We start from the raw sequence: 21,152 nt of genomic DNA, 5'->3' as shown, positions 1-21,152 counted from the left end.
AAGATGTGATAATGTGTGTAAATGCTTGGTGCTCAATAACTGGCAGTCTTGTTAAGGGAAAGCGGGCATCAAGGGGGCCCGGGACACATTCTTTAATTTCAGTACCAAGTCAGCAGAAAGTCCTGGGTCTCCTTACTCTTGCAGCCTAGGCCAGTAAAAGTCAGTCAGCCTAGGTGAACCCAGGAGCCAGCTGGGTTGCTGGGGGTGGACCTCTAGGGGCCACTTCACTCCATGAACCAGGAGGCAGATATTCTCCCCAATTCATACCTTGGGAAATGAAGACTCAAGCTGGAACAGTGACTTGTTCTAGGCCACCCAGGCAGACAGGGCCAGGGCCAGAGCCAGGTCCAAAGCCAGGAGCCTACAGCCTGGCTCTGGACTGCAGAGGCTTGTGCTTTCTGGCTGCTGCCGCTTGCTCTCAGAGCAAGTTTGAAGGATGCTCCTCCCCTTCCCTCCCGCCTTTCCAGCCCAGGGGTTCCCAGGGAAGGGGCGGAGTTCTCCAGCTCTGATGACACTGTCGCCACGGCAACGCGGCCATACTGGCCCCAACGGACCCCGGAGCCTGGGGCTGCAGCGCGGCGGCCTCGTGGGCAGAGCCAGAGCATGGACAGTCTCTTCGTGGAGGAGGTGGCGGCCTCCCTGGTCAGGGAATTCCTCAGCAGAAAGGTACAAGGCCCCGCCCTCACAACTCTGGGTAGTTGCTCGAATTGCGAGGACGTTGGGGGAAAGCAGTCTGGGGGCTCCCCTGATACCTCTGCACCTTCGGGAAGGGAGCCCTTCCCAGGCCCGCTGCCTGCCCCCGAGATGCCCGATGGAAGCGCCACTTTCCCGAGTTAGGGAACTACATTTCCCAGGAGCCATTTCTGTCACCGCGTACTTCCCGCAAAGCCGGGCAGGACTGTGGCCGCCCTCCCTGGGCATCTCCCCTCCCGGGGCGCGCGAACCCGACGGGCTGGGCCGCCCCTCATTCTTCTGAAAGTCTCGCAGCTCCGGAACCCGACTAAGATGGCCTGGCTGCCGGACCCCATAACCAGTTCCAAGGTTTAGGTTCCACTTGGAAAGAACTTCCGCCGAAGGGAACCCAAGGGCTAACAAGTTTTTGCCTGTCGAACTCTTCAGTCATGTTCGTCAGTGGGAAGTTCAGTCGTTGGGGTCGTTTTTGTTTTTAAGTTCTCCTGTTGCCTTGTCTCAGGGGAGTTTTCTGAGAACTCAGAAGCTGTGGAGGGCCTTGGCTCTCATCTGCCCTTACAGCGGAGATGAGGAGAGGTGGGGACACGGTCTGGGGTCATGGTGTGTGCAGATGTAGGGAGAGCACCTATTAATTACTCCTACACAGCTGACGAGGCTGGCCACGTGCTGTGTGTTTTGTGTCCTTGCCCTGTCATGTTGGGTGGGGGCGATGGGCACTTGTCGGGCATTAAAAGACTCACACCAATGAAAAACAATGTTCTGAATGGGGGGAAAGGGAAGGGCTTTGGAATCAGAGGGAGCAGTTCAAATACCTGCTACTAGTTAGCAGGGTAAGTTTGGTTATGTAACTCACTGCCTGGATTTCCTTATAAATAATAAGGAAAACAGGAATAAGACCTACCCTTGTCAGATTTATAATGAGGATTAATAACAATGTGTGGGCAGGTCCCAGCCTTTGTATCTGGCACCTAGGAGGCATTCAGCATTGTCTCCTCCCCCATCTCTGAAGTACATTTGTTTTGAAAGTGTCTTTCTTTGCTTTTCAAAAATGTGTTTTTATTTAAAATGCAATGTGGCCTTACTTTATCTGCCCTGTTTTCATGACTAATTGATCTTGTACTCACCAAGTCCTGGCTTCACTCAGGATAGCAATGACACAACCTGTGAGGCTGACCACCGCCATCATTTCTTTCAAGCCTGGGCTACTAAGCAGAACCCTCCGAGAGCTTTCCTCATGCCTTTCCTTTCTTGAGTACAAATGAAATCCAATGGCCTCACCTGATATCCAAGGCTCCCCTGTAGCTTGACCCCAGTGTACCATCCCAGTCTCAATTCCAGTTTCTCTCACATGCTTTCCCCTGTTCCCACCGTGGCCCATTCCCAAGTCCCATGTCCTTCAAGAGGTCTCCAGTAACTCCAGTTGGAATAACTGACTCACCGGTCTGTGGTCTGCTCATTGGCGCTCGTGTTATAGTTTATACGCCTGCCTGTCTCACCCACTAGACAGGCCCACAGAGCTGACGCCTGAACTGGGCGGGACCTTGGCAGTTGTCTGGTTCACCTGGCCTCCTCTCCTGCCCACTTTTTATCTGGGCACACTTCTAAATGCTGAAAGGAGAGAGGAGTTGCCCACAGTCACTCAGATGGTCATGGAGAGCTGGGACTGCAGCCCAGGCTTTGCTCCTGGGCAGAGACCATGGACTACCCTCAGGGCTTGGCACAGGCGGGTACTGAGCGGTTATAACCAAGAGAGTTCCCGTCGTGGCGTGAGGTACTTTCTAGGTACCTGTTCGTCTTCTCAAATCCTCACAACATGCCTGAAAGGAAAGTATGATTATTCCCTTTCATGTAAGACTATCATGAGATGAGGAGGCGAAGAAGCTTGCCTAGGGTGAGCAGGTCAGATCATGTCACTCCTCTGCTCAAAACCCTCCGTGAGCTTCCTATTATAGTGAAAATAAAATCCAAAGGAAGGCCTCACCAGGGCCTACCAGGCTCTCTGTGACCCGGCTCCCGGCTTCCCCTCGGAGCTCACCTTCCACTACTGCCTCCTCTACCCTCTGCCCCTACCAGCTACATTGGCCTCCTCCAAGCATGGTCCCCGCTCAGGGAGAGTCATGACAGTCTCCTGGCAATGTTAGGGTACCCCAGGTGACTCTGCTGGCACCCTAGCCTTCCAGGTCTCCCTCCCCTGCAGTGTCCTGTCCCATCCTACTCTGCCACCTCTTTCAAGTGGTCGTGCCCTAGGCTTGTTGTTTTCATAATCTCAGTTCCCAGCATCCCATCATCCTCACTTCCAGCTCACCCCACTTAAGAGGCCAATATAAACTATTCTTCAGCCTCACTCCCATCTCCATTCCATTGTTCCTGCCAACTTTTCAGTCCCTCAGCCCTCCTGTGACCTGCCCCGAGGCTTATCCACCCATCATTGTAATCACGCCCCCAGTACCACGCTCAACTCCCTTGCCCTTCTCTCCTTCCATCATATTCTCCTGATTAAAAAATTCAGCTTGGCCTCCTCCCTGCCTGCACTGCAGAGCTGAATGGGGCTCTGGGAAAACTCATCACCATGCTGATGGTTTCACTCTACATTCATGGCCACGCATCTTGTGGGATGCCTCGGGGATGCCTGTCCCCTCTTTCAAATCTTGGGTGACCACTTCACATCTCTCTCTTCGCACTCCAAAGCCCTATCCCCCTCTAATTTCACTGAGAAAATAGAAGCAGTCTTGAGAAAACTCCAGAAGGTTCTACCACTAGTTACTAACCCTTTTGGGCCTGAACCATTTGCTCCACCCTGCCTCCTGTTCTTAGGAATGAATTCTCCACACTCCTGGGTGAGGCCAGCCCCTCCCGATGTGCCTGTCCCCTCTTGCATGCTCCAGGACACTGGTGCAATTAACATCATCTCTCTCTATTGTATCATACATTTTGCCTTCTCTACTGGGTTAGTCGTATCAAAGCATACATACACGTTCCTACAAATTCCATCTTGACCCCCAAACCCCTCCAGCTTCTAGTCTATTTTTCTTCTCCCTTTTAGAGTCAAATCCCATGAAAGGGCTATGTATGCTCTGAGTTTAATTCTCTCCCTGTTTTCTCAAACCCACTTTAATGAGGCTTTTGATCCCATCAATCCATGGAAACAACTTGTCAAGTTCATCAGTGACTTCTGATTTTCAGTCCTTACACTTATTGATCTAACAATTGTTTGCCTCAGTTGACTACAGCCTTCTTGGAAACTCATCTGCTTGACTTCTGGAGACCACCTCCTCTGGGTTTTCCTTCTATACCGATCTGGTCCCTCATTGTCAGGTTCCTGGCAGGTCCCCTCTCATTTCCTGAGCTGTGCATGCTGATGGGCTTAAAGACTTAGTGTCTGGTCCTCTTCTCTTCTCCACTCACTTTCCCAACACATCTGCCTGTTTTGTCAGTTCCAATACCGTCGATATGCTGAAAATCCCCAAATGTCTATCCTTAGCCAAGACTTCTCTTTGAACTCTTACATTCTTTCTAACTGCTTGTTTTAAATTTCCACTTGGATATCCAATAAACATCTCAACTTAACACATTCAAAGCTCAATTCTTGATTCCTTCTACCTCCTGCAATTTTTCCCGCTTTAATAAGTAGTGTTGCTAACTGTCTGGTTGCTTGAGCCAAAACCTTTGGAACCATTCCTGGCTATTTTTTCCCTCTTGTGCACCCCACATGCAGTCCATCAGTAAACCTACAGGCTTTACCACACAGCACATAGGGAATGTAACTGCTTCTTTCCACTTCTGCTGTAACCACCCTGGTCCAAGCCACCTCCATCTTTCATGTGAATTGTTCAGTAGCCTCCTAATCTTAATGCTTAATCCCCTGTCTCCTAAAGTCTGTTCTCAACCTAGTAGCCAAGTGATCGTTTACAAATATAAATTAGTCTAGGATGCTTCTTTTTTCAAATCCTCCAGTAGCCTCCCCATTTCACCGAAGCCAACAAGTCCTTTCTTTAGCAGGCTCTGGGCAACCGCTCTGACCTCATTTCCTGCCACTTTCCCCTGATTACTTGTCTCCAGCTGTACTGGCCTCCTTTTTCCTGCCACAGGGCCTTTGCACTTGTTGTCATTTTCCTAGAACACTCTACCCACAAGTGTCTGCATGGTCTGCACTCTCAGTTCCCTCACGTCTTTGCTCAAATGTCACTGAATCATGAAGCCTTTCCTGATCACCTTTTATAAAGTGGCAACCCTTTCCTGCACCCCCTCCCGACCCTCCCTGTCTCCTGACTCTGCTGTATTTTTTTTCCCATAGCATATTCTACTTGTTTTCTTCTCCCTGATAGAAAGTAAGCTCCATGAGGGCCAGCACTTTGATCTGTTCACTCCTCTGCCTCTAGCAGATGAACTAGTGGACTAGTGGTTCTTTCATTTCATGGATGGGGAAACCAGAAGACAGGAGTGAGCACATGGATGATGCTCAATAAATAGCTGACTGTCTCAAATAGCATCCTTTCTCTTTGTCTCCTCCCTTCCTGTTTTCTGCATCTCCACAATAGTGCATATTAGCAGCTGCCATACTGTACATTTACCCCTTTGTTTATGGTTTGTGTCCCTGACAGAATGTCAGTTCCATGAGGGCAGGGCTTGGGCTTATTCCTTCTATATCTCCTGCATCTGGAACAGAGCCTGCTGCATAGTAGGTGCACGACTGGTGTTTTTTGAGTGAATGATGGAACTGAGGACTGGCTGACTCCCGAGGGCATCCTCCTCCAGTGTGCACCACAGTCCTGGAGAATTTGTTACGCGTGCTAAGACTTGCTGATCTGAACTGTTGACAAACAACTGGAGTTACATCAAGAGCAGACAGGGACCCTTGTTATAGAGGTTTCCACATCACTTTGGTGGGAAAGCCATGGCTAAGGTGAAATGCAGGTGCCTCTTGAATCCCACCCCTCCTTCCAGCTGACTCTCCCTAATGCACCCAGGCATGTCCCTACCTTTTCCCCAGCATGTACGCTCATTTCTTTCTGTTCCCTCATCCCTAAGACTTCCTTTTCATTCTCTTTGGTTCAAGGTTGTGTTCATACATCTTGTTTTGCAAATTCTTCTTGCCCCAATTCATGGCAGGCAGCAGGTTCTGTCTTGTTTTCCCAGCACTGACAGCTTCTGTAAAATTCTGAGCACAAAGTCTAAGGGAGCCCTTGAGGCTTGGCTAGCACTGGGGTCTGGATCCATCAAGAGCCAGGAGCTCCCTTAGTGCCAGGCTGAGCTGTGTGTGAGGCATTCCCTCATCCTCCACCCTTGAGTGATCACCGCGATCTGGTAAGATGGGCAGGCCACAGCTGCTGTGGTTGTTTTCAAATGGAGAACCCAGGCTCTTCGGGGAACAGCACTTCCCACAGCTGGGCCTCCTGGGCATTCAGGTCCGGGTGAGGGAAAGCGGCTGCTAGGGCACAGCAAACGTTTACCACGTGCTTCATGTGGGTCTGAGTCCTGGCCTCATCGCCTCGCAGCCTGGGATGGCAGAACTCCTGCAGTATGAGTCCACTGTTTCATGTTGGGCAAATCAACCCTGGCGTCCCCTCTAAGCAAAGAAGGGAATGAACATTGTCATTTCACTTATGTTTCTCCATTTGTTTATTTTTAAAGCTTTATGTTCTGTGGCCCCAACTCTAGGCCAAATCCAAGGCTCCCCAGCCAGCTTGGGGCAAGACTTTTACTGGGTTTTTACTTTCTTTATCTATGAAACGCGCTGACTGCTGCAGCCTGAGCTCAGCCCACAGGGGATTGTAAGATTCGGAATAATAATTGTGAAGATGTTGTCAAATGTAAAGGTTATATAAAAACAAATTCTCAAGTCAGTTTTTGGTCCTCCCAATATCCTGTGAAGAAAGGAGGGTAAGATGATCGTCATGAACATCAACATTTTGTTTATACTCTGTGTCAGAGAGCGGAAGGTTTTGATTTAAAATGGTAAATAATGAGCCAGAGTTCTTCCCACAGGGCTTGAAGAAGACGTGTGTGACCATGGACCAGGAACGCCCACGCTCTAACCTCAGCATAAACAGCAGAAATGATCTCCGAAAGGTTTTGCATCTTGAATTTCTCTACAAGGAGAACAAGGTACATGCCTTTAAGGTGTGATATGGCGTTCTGGAACTGAGTTTGGCAATGTCAGAGCACTCATGAGCCCTGCCAAACCATCAGAGACCCATCGCGGGAGGCTTCCCATACTGTGGCCAGGAGAAACAGACCCAGCTGAGGGCGGACAAATCCCAGCTGTGTGTGGGGTTTCCAGCCTCTGTCGGCCCTGCTCCACTGGCATAGTGAGCTTGCGCGGCTGTGAAGCTCATTTTGAACCCAAGTCTGTAACAGTTATTCCTGGTGCTCCCTCCACCCCCGTGAGGCTATTTTTAGTAAAAGCGTACTTTAAAATGTAGCATTCACTGGTACTAAAATTTTCCATTCTCTGCCTGCATAAGGTTTTCCTTCTTCGGTTCTGAGTAATACCTTTTTCTTAAGGCCACTGGTGATATTTAATTCAGGCAGATGCGGGCTTGGGTTCAGTTAACCCTGGTGCATTGGAGTTGAGATAGCAAAAGGAAACAGGCACCTCCTTGGGTGGTGGTGTGGATACTTCTCTGATCCCCCGACCCCCTAGCCTCGATCTGATCCCCCATCTTCTCCTAGAAGCCTTCAGGGTACCCTGTGCTTTTCATTTGCTGTACTTACTAGGCTTAACAATAGAATGTATGGTTTTTTAATTAGGATCTGCCTCCCTCACTACCTTGGACGCTGCCAGGGATACTATTGTACCCCGTACTTAAATGTTGCCTGATGACATAGTAAATAGCCAGTATGTGTTTGTGGAATATATGAATGAATGAATGAGTGAATGAAGCTACCGTTTGACTTAATTGTTCTTTCTCTGGGTCCTGGGATGACACTTGGGCCCCTCCATCTCCTGTATGCACTCGGTTGAAGTTCTTTAGGTGGAAGACTGTTGCCCCAGGCAGCAGACACTCAGTGATCCTCTATTTGCTGTCTGTAAGGCTGGAGAATGGACTGTACATTCTAGAAAGCTTTTCCACAGAGAGTGAAACAGTTAACCAGAAAATTCAAATAACCATTGAGGTACAGTGGGATTTTTATGTAAATGTATCTTTACCTAATTTCCAAGAAGTATCTTTGCCGTTTAAGTTATTTTTATTTCTCCATCATAATATAGTCTTTCTAAAGTAACTGTTAATACTTAAGATATTTTCATTAGATATTGATAAGTGCACTGATTTTTTGATTTATATACTAGTTATTAGCTGTTATACAATGAATTAGAGCTTATATTTTACAGGAAAATATACTCATTAATCTACCCATGGCATTATAATTTTGACATTCACTCAGCACAAAGCTAGAATTCCGGGAAAGCCTTGCAATTTAGTGTTAATTCCAGTAACTTGTTTTTTTCCTATTAAATGTGCAATAGATAAAAATGCCTATGTAAAATTGAGGTTTTGAAAAATGAAATATATTTGAAATATATTTGAAAAATATATCTAGATTCATATGAAGGCTGTATCTATTCTGAGCAAAGTGATATGAAAAGCCACAAAGTATAGTTCAGGTATCTAGGGCCCTAAATCTCTCATATTGGAAGAAAAAAACAAGATTGAAGTAAATTATATAATGTCCCCCTGCCAACTCTCTTCCTTGTACATGTCACTAAACTTAGACAAAATAGTTCTTTTTGAATAGAATAGGTCCCATTCTGAAAATAAATAAACTGTCCCCAGATTTTAACTGCCCGAGAAATCTGTTGAATTTGGTTATAACCCACTGAGCTGTGGGTCTTGGTCCCAGAAAAGAGGGGAGAAGGACTGGCTATACCCAAGGGTCCCCTGCATGCCAAGCTCTTTGTCAGGTGCCTTACCACTCTGACTGCGGACTCACCACATGCCCCATGCCTGGCCACAGTCCCAAAGCGCCTGTATGTACCAGTCCGGTGGGATGCGGACTGACACGCGGTCCAGTCCTTGCGGCCAGCCTATGGATTGCTACTTGGGTAACTGTGTCTACCCAAATGACCTAGGAGAATTTCTAAAAGAAATCAGGGCTCTAATCTTTGCAATTCTGGCTTAGTAAGACTCAGAAGGGCCTAAGAATCTGTCTTTTTAAAAAAAAAACTCCAAAAGTAGTACTTAGTGCCATCAGGGTTGGGAAATACTGATACCATTTGTTTCTAAAATCTACCTTTGAAGAGTTTCTTTTTATCTTTTTTAAGGATTGGGATATAAATGAAGTCAGTCTTGCCTGCCTGCCTCTCTGTGTTCTTTGTAGTAACATTCTGCTGCATCGTCTCTGTAATCCCTTGTGTCCAGCATTAAATGTAGAGTACACAAACTAAGAAATCATTCAAGTCCCAAATATTTACAAACGTGTAGAGTTAGCAAACCTAAAGACTTAATTTTTTTATAACATTTATAATATATAATATATATGTGTATTATAAAGTTGTTCCCAGGAATAAAAACCAAGAAGAAATTTGCTTGGGTATTCCTCTGTTCATATCACATTTTATTACATTTTGGGTATTCCTCTGTTCGTATCACATTTTATTACATTTTATTTATCAAGTGATTATGAATCACTTGACTCATGCACTGGATGCTAGTTCATTTAGGGTACAGATTTTTATTTTCATCTCTGTGTTGCTACCTAACACAGTACCCAACATGTAAAAGGTGGTCAGTGAACATTTGCTGAAAGAATGTATGAATGAGTGAGAAGGTGATAAACAATTAGAATAGCTGTCTTTTCCACCCTTCCCCTGAAGCAATACATAAAATTAATGATTTTTCATTCTTTCAAATAATAGGCAAAGGAAAATCCTCTAAAAACAAACCTTGAACTCATTACCAGATATTTTCTGGATCAGTTCGGAAAGACTGCTAACAATTTCACTCAAGAAACTCCAATCCCTGCACTCTCACTTCCAAAGAAAAATAACAAATTACCATTGAGATGCTCAGAGACCACGCTGGTAAATATATATGACCTTGCAGATGAAGATACAAGCTGGAGAACATCACTGTCAGAAACAAGCAAAGCCAGGTACCTCTTCTCATTTTTACTATAGATTAGTTTCTTATTGCTGCTGAAACAAATTACTATAAACTCAATGGTTCTAATGGTCAGGGTTCTCCAGCAAAACAAAACCAACAGGAACCAATAGGATATATGTATATGTGTATATATATATATGTTTTTATATATATATGTGTAAGTATATATGTGTATGTAAATATTGTATGTATAAATAAAGAGATTTATTTTAAGAAATTGGTTCACATGATTGTAGGGGCTGGCAAGTCTGAAATCTGTAGAGCTGACTGGGATGCTGGAAATTCAGGTGGGATTTCTGTGTTACAGTCTTGAGGCAGAATTACTTCTTGGGAAACCTTTGTTTTTGCTCCTAAGGGCTTCAACTGATTGAACGAGACCCACCCACTTTATCTAGGGTAATCTCCTTTACTTGAAGTCAACTGATTGTAGATATTAATCACATCTTAAAAATATCTTCATGGCAACATCTAGACTAGCGTTTGACCAAACAATCAGGCACCATAGCCTAGCCAAGTTGACATATAAAATTTAACCATTGTATGTCTTAAAGCAACACCAATTTATTGTCTTACAGTTCTAGAGGTCAGAAGTCCAAAATTGGTCTCACTGGGCTAATGGCAAGGTGTCAGGAGAGCTGGTTCTTTCTAGAGCCTTTGAGGGGAGAATCTATTTCCTTTTTTCAGGTTCTAGAGACTGCCTACATTCTTTGGCTTGTGCCCACTTCCTCCAACTTCAAAGTATATGACTACAACCTCTGCTTCTGTTGTCACATCTACTACTGACTCTTATCCCCCTATCTCCCTCTAATCTGGACCCTTGTGACTACACTGGGCCCACCCAGTCAATCTTGGGTAACCTGCCCATCGCAAGATTCTTAACTTAATCATGTCTGCAAAGTCCCTCTTGCCATGTAAGGTAACATATTCACAGCTTCCAGGGATTAGGACGTGGGCATGTTTGGGAAGCCATTACTCAGCCTCCTACACTCTGCACTTTAAGAATCTCTGTCATGATGGAGCATGTTATTTTTCTCTAGAGGCCAGGGGAATGGATCGCTTTGTGACGGAGGATACTTAATGATTTCAAAATGTTTAATTTAAAGTCCATGATTTATAAGGTCCAGGGGCTTGCTTTGTTTGCATTTTCTTAAAAAAAAAATAGAACTCTAAAAGGCCATGAAACACTGATTTTGTGTCTTGTTTCCTGGTCTCATTTTATAGGCCAGACTTGCCCTAATACAAAGGTATTTTTATGTTCTTTACCTTTAATGATAAAGCACTGACTGGTTAGAAATCACCACAGATTTGTGAATGCCTGTTGAATGTGGATTTTATTATCATTGCTAATGATTCCTTTTGAGGAGTCTGTTTTCATGGAAGTATCCCTCTTTTGCAGGCATGACAATCTTGATGGGGATGTACTTGGTAATTTTGCATCGTCCAAAAGGCCCTCACACAGAAGTAAGCCCGTGCAGACTGTCCCAGCTGAAAGCCCCCCTGTGGCTCCTGCTTGGGAGAAGATGGACAAGCTGCAGTCGTCAGAGCCTTCCTTGGACACAAAAAAGATGGGAGAGAAGATCAGGCCAAAGTCTGGCCTGATTGTCCGAGGCATGATGGCCGGGCCCATCGCCAGCTCCTCACAGGTGGGGTTGGTGCTCTTACTGTTATCATGACCGTGGAAAGCAAGAACCGGACAAGGCTTACGGGGCTGTCTGGGTTTATTTGGGGTACCCCACAAGACAGGAGGATCTGTGTGGTGGGATGGGAAGAACACTCGCCTTTTTTATTCCTTCCTGGCTCTACTGTCAACTCCCCACGGAACCATGGGCAGCCTCATCACCTCCCCTGCCCTCACCTTGACCCATCTCGTCAACCAGGTGGTTGCCATGGTTTTATATTCCTTTGCCAAGTGAGAACACATCTACCCAGCTTTATGTTTGCAGTACAGGAATGGGGGACCCATCCACATCTAGAGAACATCTTTTTTTATTTTCAAAAACATGATAGTCAAAAGGGAAAGAGGAATCCCAATCCTTACACTTTTGTTTTGCTTTTAAAAAATTCTAAAAATTTAACACTGATGTTTTATAGTCTCCCTTAAGGAGGGGCCGTGGTAGGGAGACTAAACCAGATGAGAGAGTGAAAGGGGTTTGTAAAATAAAAGAGAAACTGAAAAACAAAGGAAAATCAAACACTAAACTTAACTCTGTAGTAGCAGTCAAATCAGGCAGCCTAAGCAAACCAAAAATGGGAGCCTAACAAGCCAAAAATAGTTCGTCTGGGTCCAGGACTGGTCACCCCCACTCTTACGTGCTACATGTTTAGATGTGGGTGTGACTGTTGAGGCCAGCACTGTTCTCCCAATTCATTTGGAATTTTGGCAAGCAGTGGACTCTCTCCCTGCCTCTGCCTATATCTGGTGAGATTTTTGGACAAGGTCTTTATTTCTCTTGGCCGTGGTGTTGTTTGTTAGGTTAGGTATCTAAGGTCCCTTCGAGATCTGGAATTTCATGGCTTGGAGCTGGTCATGCATTTGGAAAAGTATTTTAATCGTCTTTTCAGAAAACTAGGAGTATTCTTTAACTACTACACCAAAGCTAGACAAGTTGTAGTTTCGTAAAGTGGAATCTGACACCATGCCAATGAACTTTTTGTACTTTATCAGTTTCTATTGATTTGTCTTGCACTTTGGATGAATCTTTTACCACTGCATGATTTTGTAACATAATGCACTGGTCATTTGGAAATTATTGGTTTACTAGGTTATGTAGATCTTCTGAATGTTGACACATTTCATTATACAAAAACAAAACAAAACCCCAAAACCCCTAAAGAAGTATTGGAAGCTCTCAAGTTCACAGTGACAAAGACAAGTTTCCCCAAATTCTACTTTTTACCTGACAACATGTATTTGATCACTGACATGACAGGTTCAACTTATTTTCAAGACAATGTCTGCCAGAGACTCAAGTCTGAATAACCATAGTTCGTCTATCAGTTGTTCCATGAAAAAAATATCGAGTTCAGCTCACAACTCAGATGGTTGGTTGCATAAGTGCTTTTCCTGGAGACAACAGTCATCCTCTGCATCCCACAGAACGTTCATACCTACCTCCCATTTTGTCACACAGACTATTAAAGAGATGTATACCATAGGGTCAAGATTGAATATATTTAATATTTTTTATGTTCCACCAAGGACATTCTTAAGTGAAATTAACATTTTACTTATTTATTTTTTATTGCCAGTTGTGCTGAATACCTTAAGTACTAGTAAAGTTTGGTGCTGCTGCCTTGATTCCTGCCAACGGCCAGCAGGTTTTCCCACCAATGCTTTTATACCATCACTGCAAATGTTGACCCAGTGAAAAAAAGCAAATCATGTTGTATTATTATTATGAAAATAGTTTCGATCTCCCTGAAAGGGTTTGGGGACAGACCCCTAAGGTCTGTGGGTCACACTTTAGAAACTGGTGGAACAGATGAATGCGAGGGTCCTGTCCTGCCATGACTTTCTGATCATCAGGTCCATGCCGTTCAGACCCCTTCCTAACTGGGGTGTGAGGGAGATGACTTGGACCTGCCTCACTGCCAAGAGATTGCCGCAGACTTCTCCCAACAGGGGAAATGATTGTTCTTGGAGGGGTTCTTTTCTCCTGGGGTATTGTAATCCCCTGAGGAACACTGAAGTAGAGGTTTTCTGGTGTTCTGCGGGCCTTTGATTATGTTGGCCGTGCTTACCGTTTGCTCAAGAGAAAGAGCAAGGTTTTCTGGATATTGCATCATTTTTCACTGCCAGACCAGCTCTGCACTTTTGAAGGATGAGTAAGAGCCTGAGTGCCCTGCCCTTGGCCGGAAGTTTGGGTCCCCTTGGGAATGGTGATTAATGTTTCCCTCACTCTGGGGCAAGGGATGCCCTGGGTGGCTTTTGGAGGAGGTTTAGAGTGCCTAGTAATTTCCACTAGGTGGGAACATGACAGAATTAGCTGTTCTTTTTCCAGCACAGGCTTTACCATTTGGCTCAGGATTATTTCTGGAAATGCTGAGAGGTCCAGAATTTTAAACCCAAGAAAAGCCCAGCAGGTGTATTTTGTCCCCTCCCTCTACTCCTCCACTTCAGATTGGTAACAACGTTGAGTTCCCATTTCATCGGTTAATGATGGATAGTGAGAGAGGATATTTCAGTTGACTCCCCTGGAATTCCTTCATTTCAAAAAGTATGGAAATCTTGAGTGCTTACTAGGTATAGGTCACTGAACTGGGAGCTCTGTGGACACCAGAGAATGAAGAATAGCCTCCACCATCTGGTCTACCAGGCAGGAGGGGTTTAAGGCCATACGTAAGTGGGAGCAGGGGCAAAGATTCATAGCAGTGGCTAATATTTGTTGGCTGCTGTGACGGGTCTGGCTCTGTGCTATGCCTTACACGGGTCTCTTCTTTAGTCCTCATCATGGTCTTGCAGAAGATAGGCACTGCAGGTCCCCAATCCCTCATCCAAAACCTTTAGGCCAAATGTGTTTTGGAATTTAGATTTAAAAAAAAATTTACAGAAAGGAAATATGGTACATAAAGCACAGACCACTGAACGCCTGCAGGAGGGTCTGGAGTTGGCAAAACATTTCTGCAACAAAATATATGAATATTCACAGTCTTTAAAAAAAGACTGTAAGCAACCTCATAACAATTGAAAAAGAATCTTCCACAGGATTCCGAGAGAAACATTCACTTTTAGAGATTTTGGGATTTAGAAATTACATATAGTGCATTGTGGACAGGTTATATTACTGGTGGGGGAAGTGAGGGACAAAGTTCAGTGATTTTACCACAGGGGATGTGATGCAGGAATTAGAACACAGGTCTGACCCCGGAGCTGTGGCCTTACCTGCAGCTGGAGCCTGCTCTCTGTAAGTGGTGTGCGCGGAGGGCCGAGGCGGACTCTTGGGGTTCATGCCGTTGGGGTGCCCTGGAAGCATTACAGAAGTGGTAGCCCTTGAGTCTCTCCTCAAAGGGTAGGTAGGATTTTACGAGAAGGAGTTGGGGAAGGACATTCCTGGCGGAGGGAGCATCATGGATAAGCGCTTGAAGTGGGGTCTTTTCCCACCTCCTTCTGGGGGAGCCTCACTGCTTTGTCCTTGCGCCTTTCAGGATTCCCTCCACAAACGCTCCATGAGGCGGTCCCCGGCCTTGAGCAGTCGGGCCCAGGCGCAGGAGGAAGGGAGCCCACCAGTGCCTGAGCTCTCAGCTCACACCCCACCCTGTCCCGCCCCGCAGGAGGGCCGGGCTGCAGGCACCGGATCCACCCCCAGGAGTCCCCTGGACCCGCTCAGTCAGCTGACCTCGGAAAAGCGGAGAACCTCGCCCAGCAGCCCACCTCACCTGCCGGGCAAAGGGCTGCCCCAGAGGGGGAGTGGCAGGTGGCGAGATCTTTTAGAGGACAGCCCAGCCGTGGACTGCGGCCCAGAAGCCGACAGGACCGCCTTGAAGTTCTCCTTGTTTGGTGGGAGTGCCCGAACGAGCCAGGAGAGCCCAGAAAGAGCGTTCAAGTGGCAGGGGAGCCAGCCCCCCGCCCTTAGGTGAGTGTGCTGTGCCCAGGTGATGGTTTTTACAACTGTCCAGTCCTGAGTGGCTCCTTGGGCTCTCAGAGCAAGGCTGTGAATTGGGGAAGGTGGTGATGGTGGTCACTGTAGGTCACCCAGAGCCCACACACCCAGAAGCCTTGGGGAGGTTTCTTTGACCTTCCTTACTTCTCGGTGGTCAGGCTGATGTGGTACAAGAAGTGTATGGAGGCTGGATGTATGGTGGTGAGTCAGCTCCCACAAGCCTCCTTTGGAAATTGTTTTTAACCCTATTCTAACTTTGCTTTTATTCTTTCACAATAGACCTTGATGATTCCTACACTGATTGATTTTTGAATATTAAACCAACCTTCCATTCCTGGAATATATTACACTTGGCTATGATAGATTATCTTTTTGTCTATGGTTTGATTTGATTTATTAATATTTTGCATAGGGTTTTGTGTATAAATTCATGAGGGAGGTTGGTTGGCAAATTTCCTTTCTTGCAACAACAGCCTTGTCAAATGTTGGTATCTAGGATGTGCTAGAAGTGATCCCTCTTTTCTTTTTTTTAATTGTCTTGAAGAGTTAGTGTAAGATTGGTGTTATTTCTTCCTTAAATATTTTGGGAGAATTTACTGGAGAAGCCTTCTGAACATTGAGTTAAAAGGTTTTAAATTATGGATTTGAAAGTTTTTGTAATTCAAATTTTGTATTTCTTCTTGTGTCAATTTTGGCAGGTTCTATTTTTACAAAGAATTTAACCATTTAATCTATATTTCAACTTTTCTAGTATAAAGTTGTGTAATTATAATATTCTCTTATTGCCATTCTAAAGTCTGTAAGATCTATAGGGATGTGTGTTTCCGTTCCCAATATCGGTAATTTGTGTTCTGTGTCTTAACTAGTTTCTCTAGGGGGCTATGAATTATACACTATTTTCAAAGAGCTAACTTTTGGCTTTGTAGGTTTGTTTTCTAACTCATTGATTCCCACTCTTATTCTTTCTTTCATTCTGGTTTTTTTGAGTTTAATTTGCTATTATTTTCTACTTTATTGATGTGTATCTTAATTGATTCTCAGCTGCCTTCTTCTCTTCCTCCTTCTTGTTCTTGTTCTCCTTCCTCTTCCTCTTCTTCCTTTTCTTCTTCTTCTTTTGGCATTTCTGATTCTAATTTTTAGGTGGTTTCTGCTATTCCAGGATTATTTTCAATATTTCATACATGTAATTATTAATTGCTACCATTAATCGAGTGTTTACTTAGTGCTTGATACTATATTAGGCACTTTTCATATATTTTTCCATTTCATACGTGAAAAAACCTGCAAGGAGGTATTATTATTCCTCAATTTACAGATGAGGAATGACAGACTTATAGAGGTTATCCAAGGTTACATAGCCAATAAGTGAAGGAGCTGGGATATGAGCCCAGGCCTTTCTGAATCCATAGCCCATCATGCCTGTAAGCACCATCCTATCCCAGGTAGGTTACTGTGGGTTTTTTTGTGTATGTATGTGTGTGTGTGTTGTGTATGTTTTAAGCACTAGTAATATGCTTGTTAGAATTTCTGTAGGAGTGGGTAAAAGAAATATTAGGCATCGTGATTTGTATTACTGGCTTTTTTAGTTATTTGCTGTGCACCTAATACGTGCCATGCACTTAGGCACTGATAGTACAAGGCAAGCTAAACAGATACAGTCCATGAACTCCCTTTGTGACCATAGGTAAACTGGGCCTGCTTTGCTTATACATTTTGTAGCTATGTTATTTGATATATATATAGAGAGAGAATAAATAAATAAATAAATAAATAAATAATATAGTTTCCTGTTGGTTAGACTTTTCTATCATTATGAAATCTCTTTGTCTCTAGTAATGCTTATTGCCCTAATGTCTATTTAGGGATAGCGACCACTACTTTCTTTTAGTGTTTTCATGATATATTTTTTTCCATCTTTTCATGTTCATCCATTCTGTAGCCATATATTTAAGGGTGCCAACTGAAAGCCTTTGGGGTTTGCCAGGATCCTTCCCCCCGTTTTAAAAATAATTGTTATAATTTATTTATACTAAACTAAAACAAAGCAAAAGAAAAACATTCACCCCTTTCTCCCACCTTCTACCCACCTCAATCTTCTTCTTTTATAATATCTTTTAAGGCTACAAATTTCCTTCTAGGTAATTATTTGTCTGTAACCCACAAGTTAATATATTATATAATCATATAATTTAGTTTAAATATTTTCTAACTATTATTGTTATTTATTCTTTTGGCACATGGGTTGTTTAGACATATGTTGACTAATTCAAAGTATTTGGGCTGTTTTTCTGGTTATCTTTTTGTTTTTGCTTTCTAGCTTATTTCTACTTTGGTCATGATATAATGTGGATGATTTCAATCTTTTGGTATTTGTTGAGATTTCTTTATGGACTCGTGTATATTTAGAGCTTATCTCTTAGAAGCAGCATATATTTGGATTTTTAAAATCCAGCCTGATAATTTTTTGTTTTAGTCTGATAATTATTGCATTTATGTTTTCTTTAGTATTTCTTTAGCAGATACGTTACAATAACTTTTTTTTCAGTTTTTGTTTGGTAATGTCTTTATTTTGCCTTATTTTTGAAGGATGTTTTCAATGGGTATAGAATTCTAGATTGGTGTTTTATTTTTTTTCAGCACTTTAAGTATTTCATTTCATTGTCTGATCTTAGTCTTTCATTATCTCTGTTGATAAATAAGGTGGCATTTTTATTATTACTGTGTGGAAGAATAATTTGGAAGGTAATAATGACTTTTTTTAACCTCTGGCTGATTTTTTTTTTTTGGCTTCTTTTGAGATTTTCTCTTTCTCTGATTTTCAGCAGTGTTACTATGACATACACAGACATATTTTTCTTTGATGAATCTGCTTGGGATAAGTAGAGGTTCCTGCAGTTTGGGGTTGATACTTTTCATCAGTTTTGAAAATTACTGTCTATTATCTTTTCAAATATTGCTTTTGTCTCATCCGCTCTTTTCTCTCCTAGCACTCCAGTTACATGTGTACTAGATATTCTCATTGTGTTCTACAGGGTTAAAAAAAAAATTCTTCCCTATATTTTCCATCTTTTTCTCTATCTGTACTTTAATCTAGATATTTTCTCTTAATCTATCTTGAAGTTTGTGTTTCTTCTCTTCTGGTATACTATTAAATATGTATAATGAATTCTTAATTTCAATTATTTTTCAGTTTTATAATATCTATTTCTTTTAAAAAAGTAGATATCAGTCTTTTATGAGTTTCTCCATCTTTTATTTTCTTGAGCATATTATTCATAGTTACTTTAAAGTCCCTGTCTGGTAACTTCCATATCTGGATCACCTGTAGGTCTGTTACTATTGTCTATTTTTCTTTGGGGTTTTAATCATTTTGCCCAATTTCTTTGCATTTTTGATAATTTTGATTCTCCAGAATTCTCCAGACATTGTATATGAATAATTGTATAGGCCCTGGTTAAAGTTACCTTCCTCCAAGGAGGATTTAATTTCCTTTTGTTAGATATTAATCTCTTGTTAGTTTTAGACTTTGTAAAATATCTTCTGTCTTTCTGTTATTTGCCCCATGACTTTGTCCATTATCTCCTCTGTTGAACAGAAGTTCTTAATTTGATATAATTAATCAGTCTCTTTTCGGCATATGATTTGCATTTTTGAATTTTTAAAAATCTTTACCAAGTTTTTTCTTTCCTTTAGGTTTCAGTGATATCCCCTCATATTTTTTCTATTAAGTATGTAATTTTAGCTTTCATGTTCAGGTATTTAATCTTTTATATTTATTAGGATGAAAGACTCTTGTTTATTTTCCTCCACAGTAATAGTGAGACAGTTATCCCAGTGTCTGCTCTGCGCTCTGTTCTTTACCCCATTGACTTACGGAGCTGCCTTGATTCTATTCTAAGTTCCCATATAGACATGAATCTGTCTTTGAACTCTCTGTTGTGTTTGATTGGTGTTCTGTCTTTTTTTAAAAACTAAAACCACGTGAACATAGCTTTTCTTACATGTCTTTGTAGTCATAACTTAGCATCTTGGTAGGGTCAGTTCCCTACTTCTCCTTTCTTTTAGGAATGACATAGCTATATACAGATCCTTTTTTTTCCTACAGGCTTTTTTTCCTGTTCACCTAACATGTTTAGCTTATTTCTACATGAGAGAGAACTAGCCTGTCCCCTAGCTATAAAGGCCCTGCTCCCATGTCATCCTATGACTATCTCTTTCTAGTCAATCAGATGTTCCATACTCATAGTGGTTTTCTTTGGCTACCTTCACCTCCGGTCCCTCGCCTCCAGCCAGTTTTATTGTCATCACAGCACCTATCATTGCCTGAAATTATTTCACTTATTTGCTTATCCATTATTTGTCTTCTTCACAATAGAATATAAGTTTCATGAGAGCAGAGACCTTTGCACCTGGAATAGTAACTGGTACACAAAAGGCACTCAATGAATATTTGTTTAATACTATTAGTACTGCCACTACTACCAACAAAAATAACGAGATCAATAAACTTTTGATATTGGCCTATTTTGTGCAAAACATAGTTCTGTTTTAAATAAATTTACTTTTTAAACTCTCGTAAAGGGTTTCTGAGGGAAATACTGTTATAATTGCTGTTTTACAGATGAAGGAAGTCACACAGAGAAGTTGCTTAATTGCCCCAGTTTCCACACCTAGGAAGAGGCAGAGCAGGGGTTTGAACCCAGGCAGCTAGCTCTGGAGTCTAGTGAATACACGAATGAATGGTGTCACCTCTCTCCCCGAACAGAAGTCTCTTCCACAGCCTTAAGATGGTAACTGCCTTCAGCTTAGGTGCTCGTAGGCTGCGGTTGAGAATGGACTCAAGGGGGCAAGGTTGGAAGCAGGGAGACAGGCAGGGGAGAATGCAGTTGTCTGGAGGAGAGCTGAGGGTGGCCTGAATTGGGCAGTGGCAGTGAAGGTGGTGAGACGTGGGCTGGACTCTAACACAGACACACAGACACACATGGATCCTCTGCTTTTTAAGTTAGCTTTATACAACTTTGCTTTTATAAAAGACCTGTGTTAGCTAACCAAAAGAAATCCTAAAAGGATTTTTGCTTGGAAGGAAAAAGGCCAAAAGGGAAAATAGTGATCAGTGTTTTGTAATGAGTTCTTCCAAAGGCAGCTCGCACCCTGAACAGCAGTGAGAGTGGCATGGCCGAGCTCCTGCCCCGGAGTCACACTCCGTATCGGGCTGCCATAGCTCGGAACCATGTCTGCAAGCCTCTGTGCTCAATCTCGATTTATCTTGTGCCTCTTTTAGCAAGATGTGTCCTAAGGTAATTGCTTCTTTGCTTTATACCATTTTGGCTTAGGAAAGGTTTCGTCGGAACGGTCTACTTCCAGGTCATAGGGGAAACTTGTACGTGGTCGAGTCAGCAGGATTTGCCCATGGGTTTGATGTGCCGTATTAGAGAAAGAGAAGAGGCAAGGGTGACTCCCAAGTATCTGGCTGAACAACTGCCAGATGGGGTGGCCATTCCCTGAGACGAAGACGACATGGGGAGAAGCAGGTTTAGGTCACGGGCACTGGGCCATGGTCCATAGCCCTGGCCACTGTGATGCTTTCTATCAGACCAGTGGTGTTTCTTTGCTAACTGGTCTCCTTGTGGCCTGTGAGTCTGAGACCACGTTTCTGGAATCCACAAGTGTGAGCAGTCAGTTGTCCTGTGGTTCTCATTTCAGACCCTGTCGTTGCTGCGGTGACAGGACAATTTTATTCTGGCCTCGGGGCCTCATT

The 21,152-nt window shown here is 43.4% G+C and overlaps 1 protein-coding gene across 12 annotated transcripts in view; it reads left to right on the top strand.

The window, feature by feature from the left end:
- Positions 1–495: 495 nt before the first annotated feature.
- The window catches only part of MINDY4 (MINDY lysine 48 deubiquitinase 4), a 107,701-nt gene continuing 87,044 nt past the window's right edge, over positions 496–21,152 (top strand). For 6 of the 12 annotated variants that reach the window (XR_012074373.1, XR_012074372.1, XR_012074374.1 and 3 more), the window contains exons 1-5: positions 498–666; positions 6,676–6,795; positions 9,548–9,783; positions 11,191–11,437; positions 14,940–15,367. Coding sequence is in view for 6 of the 12 variants with exons in the window: in XM_072964725.1 (XP_072820826.1) it covers positions 604–666; positions 6,676–6,795; positions 9,548–9,783; positions 11,191–11,437; positions 14,940–15,367 (1,094 nt within the window). In the remaining 6 variants the exon portion in view is untranslated. Of the gene's footprint in view, positions 667–6,675; positions 6,796–9,547; positions 9,784–11,190; positions 11,438–14,939; positions 15,368–21,152 lie in introns of all 12 variants that reach the window. The other 6 variants (XR_012074377.1, XM_072964728.1, XM_072964726.1 and 3 more) reach the window with 5 other exon arrangements.

This window comes from Vicugna pacos, chromosome 7 (genome assembly GCF_048564905.1).
Source record: "Vicugna pacos chromosome 7, VicPac4, whole genome shotgun sequence".
Taxonomy (NCBI): Eukaryota; Metazoa; Chordata; class Mammalia; order Artiodactyla; family Camelidae; genus Vicugna; species Vicugna pacos.
The sequence above is the reverse complement of the archived record's forward strand: the minus strand, read 5'-3'. Positions and strand labels throughout refer to the sequence as shown.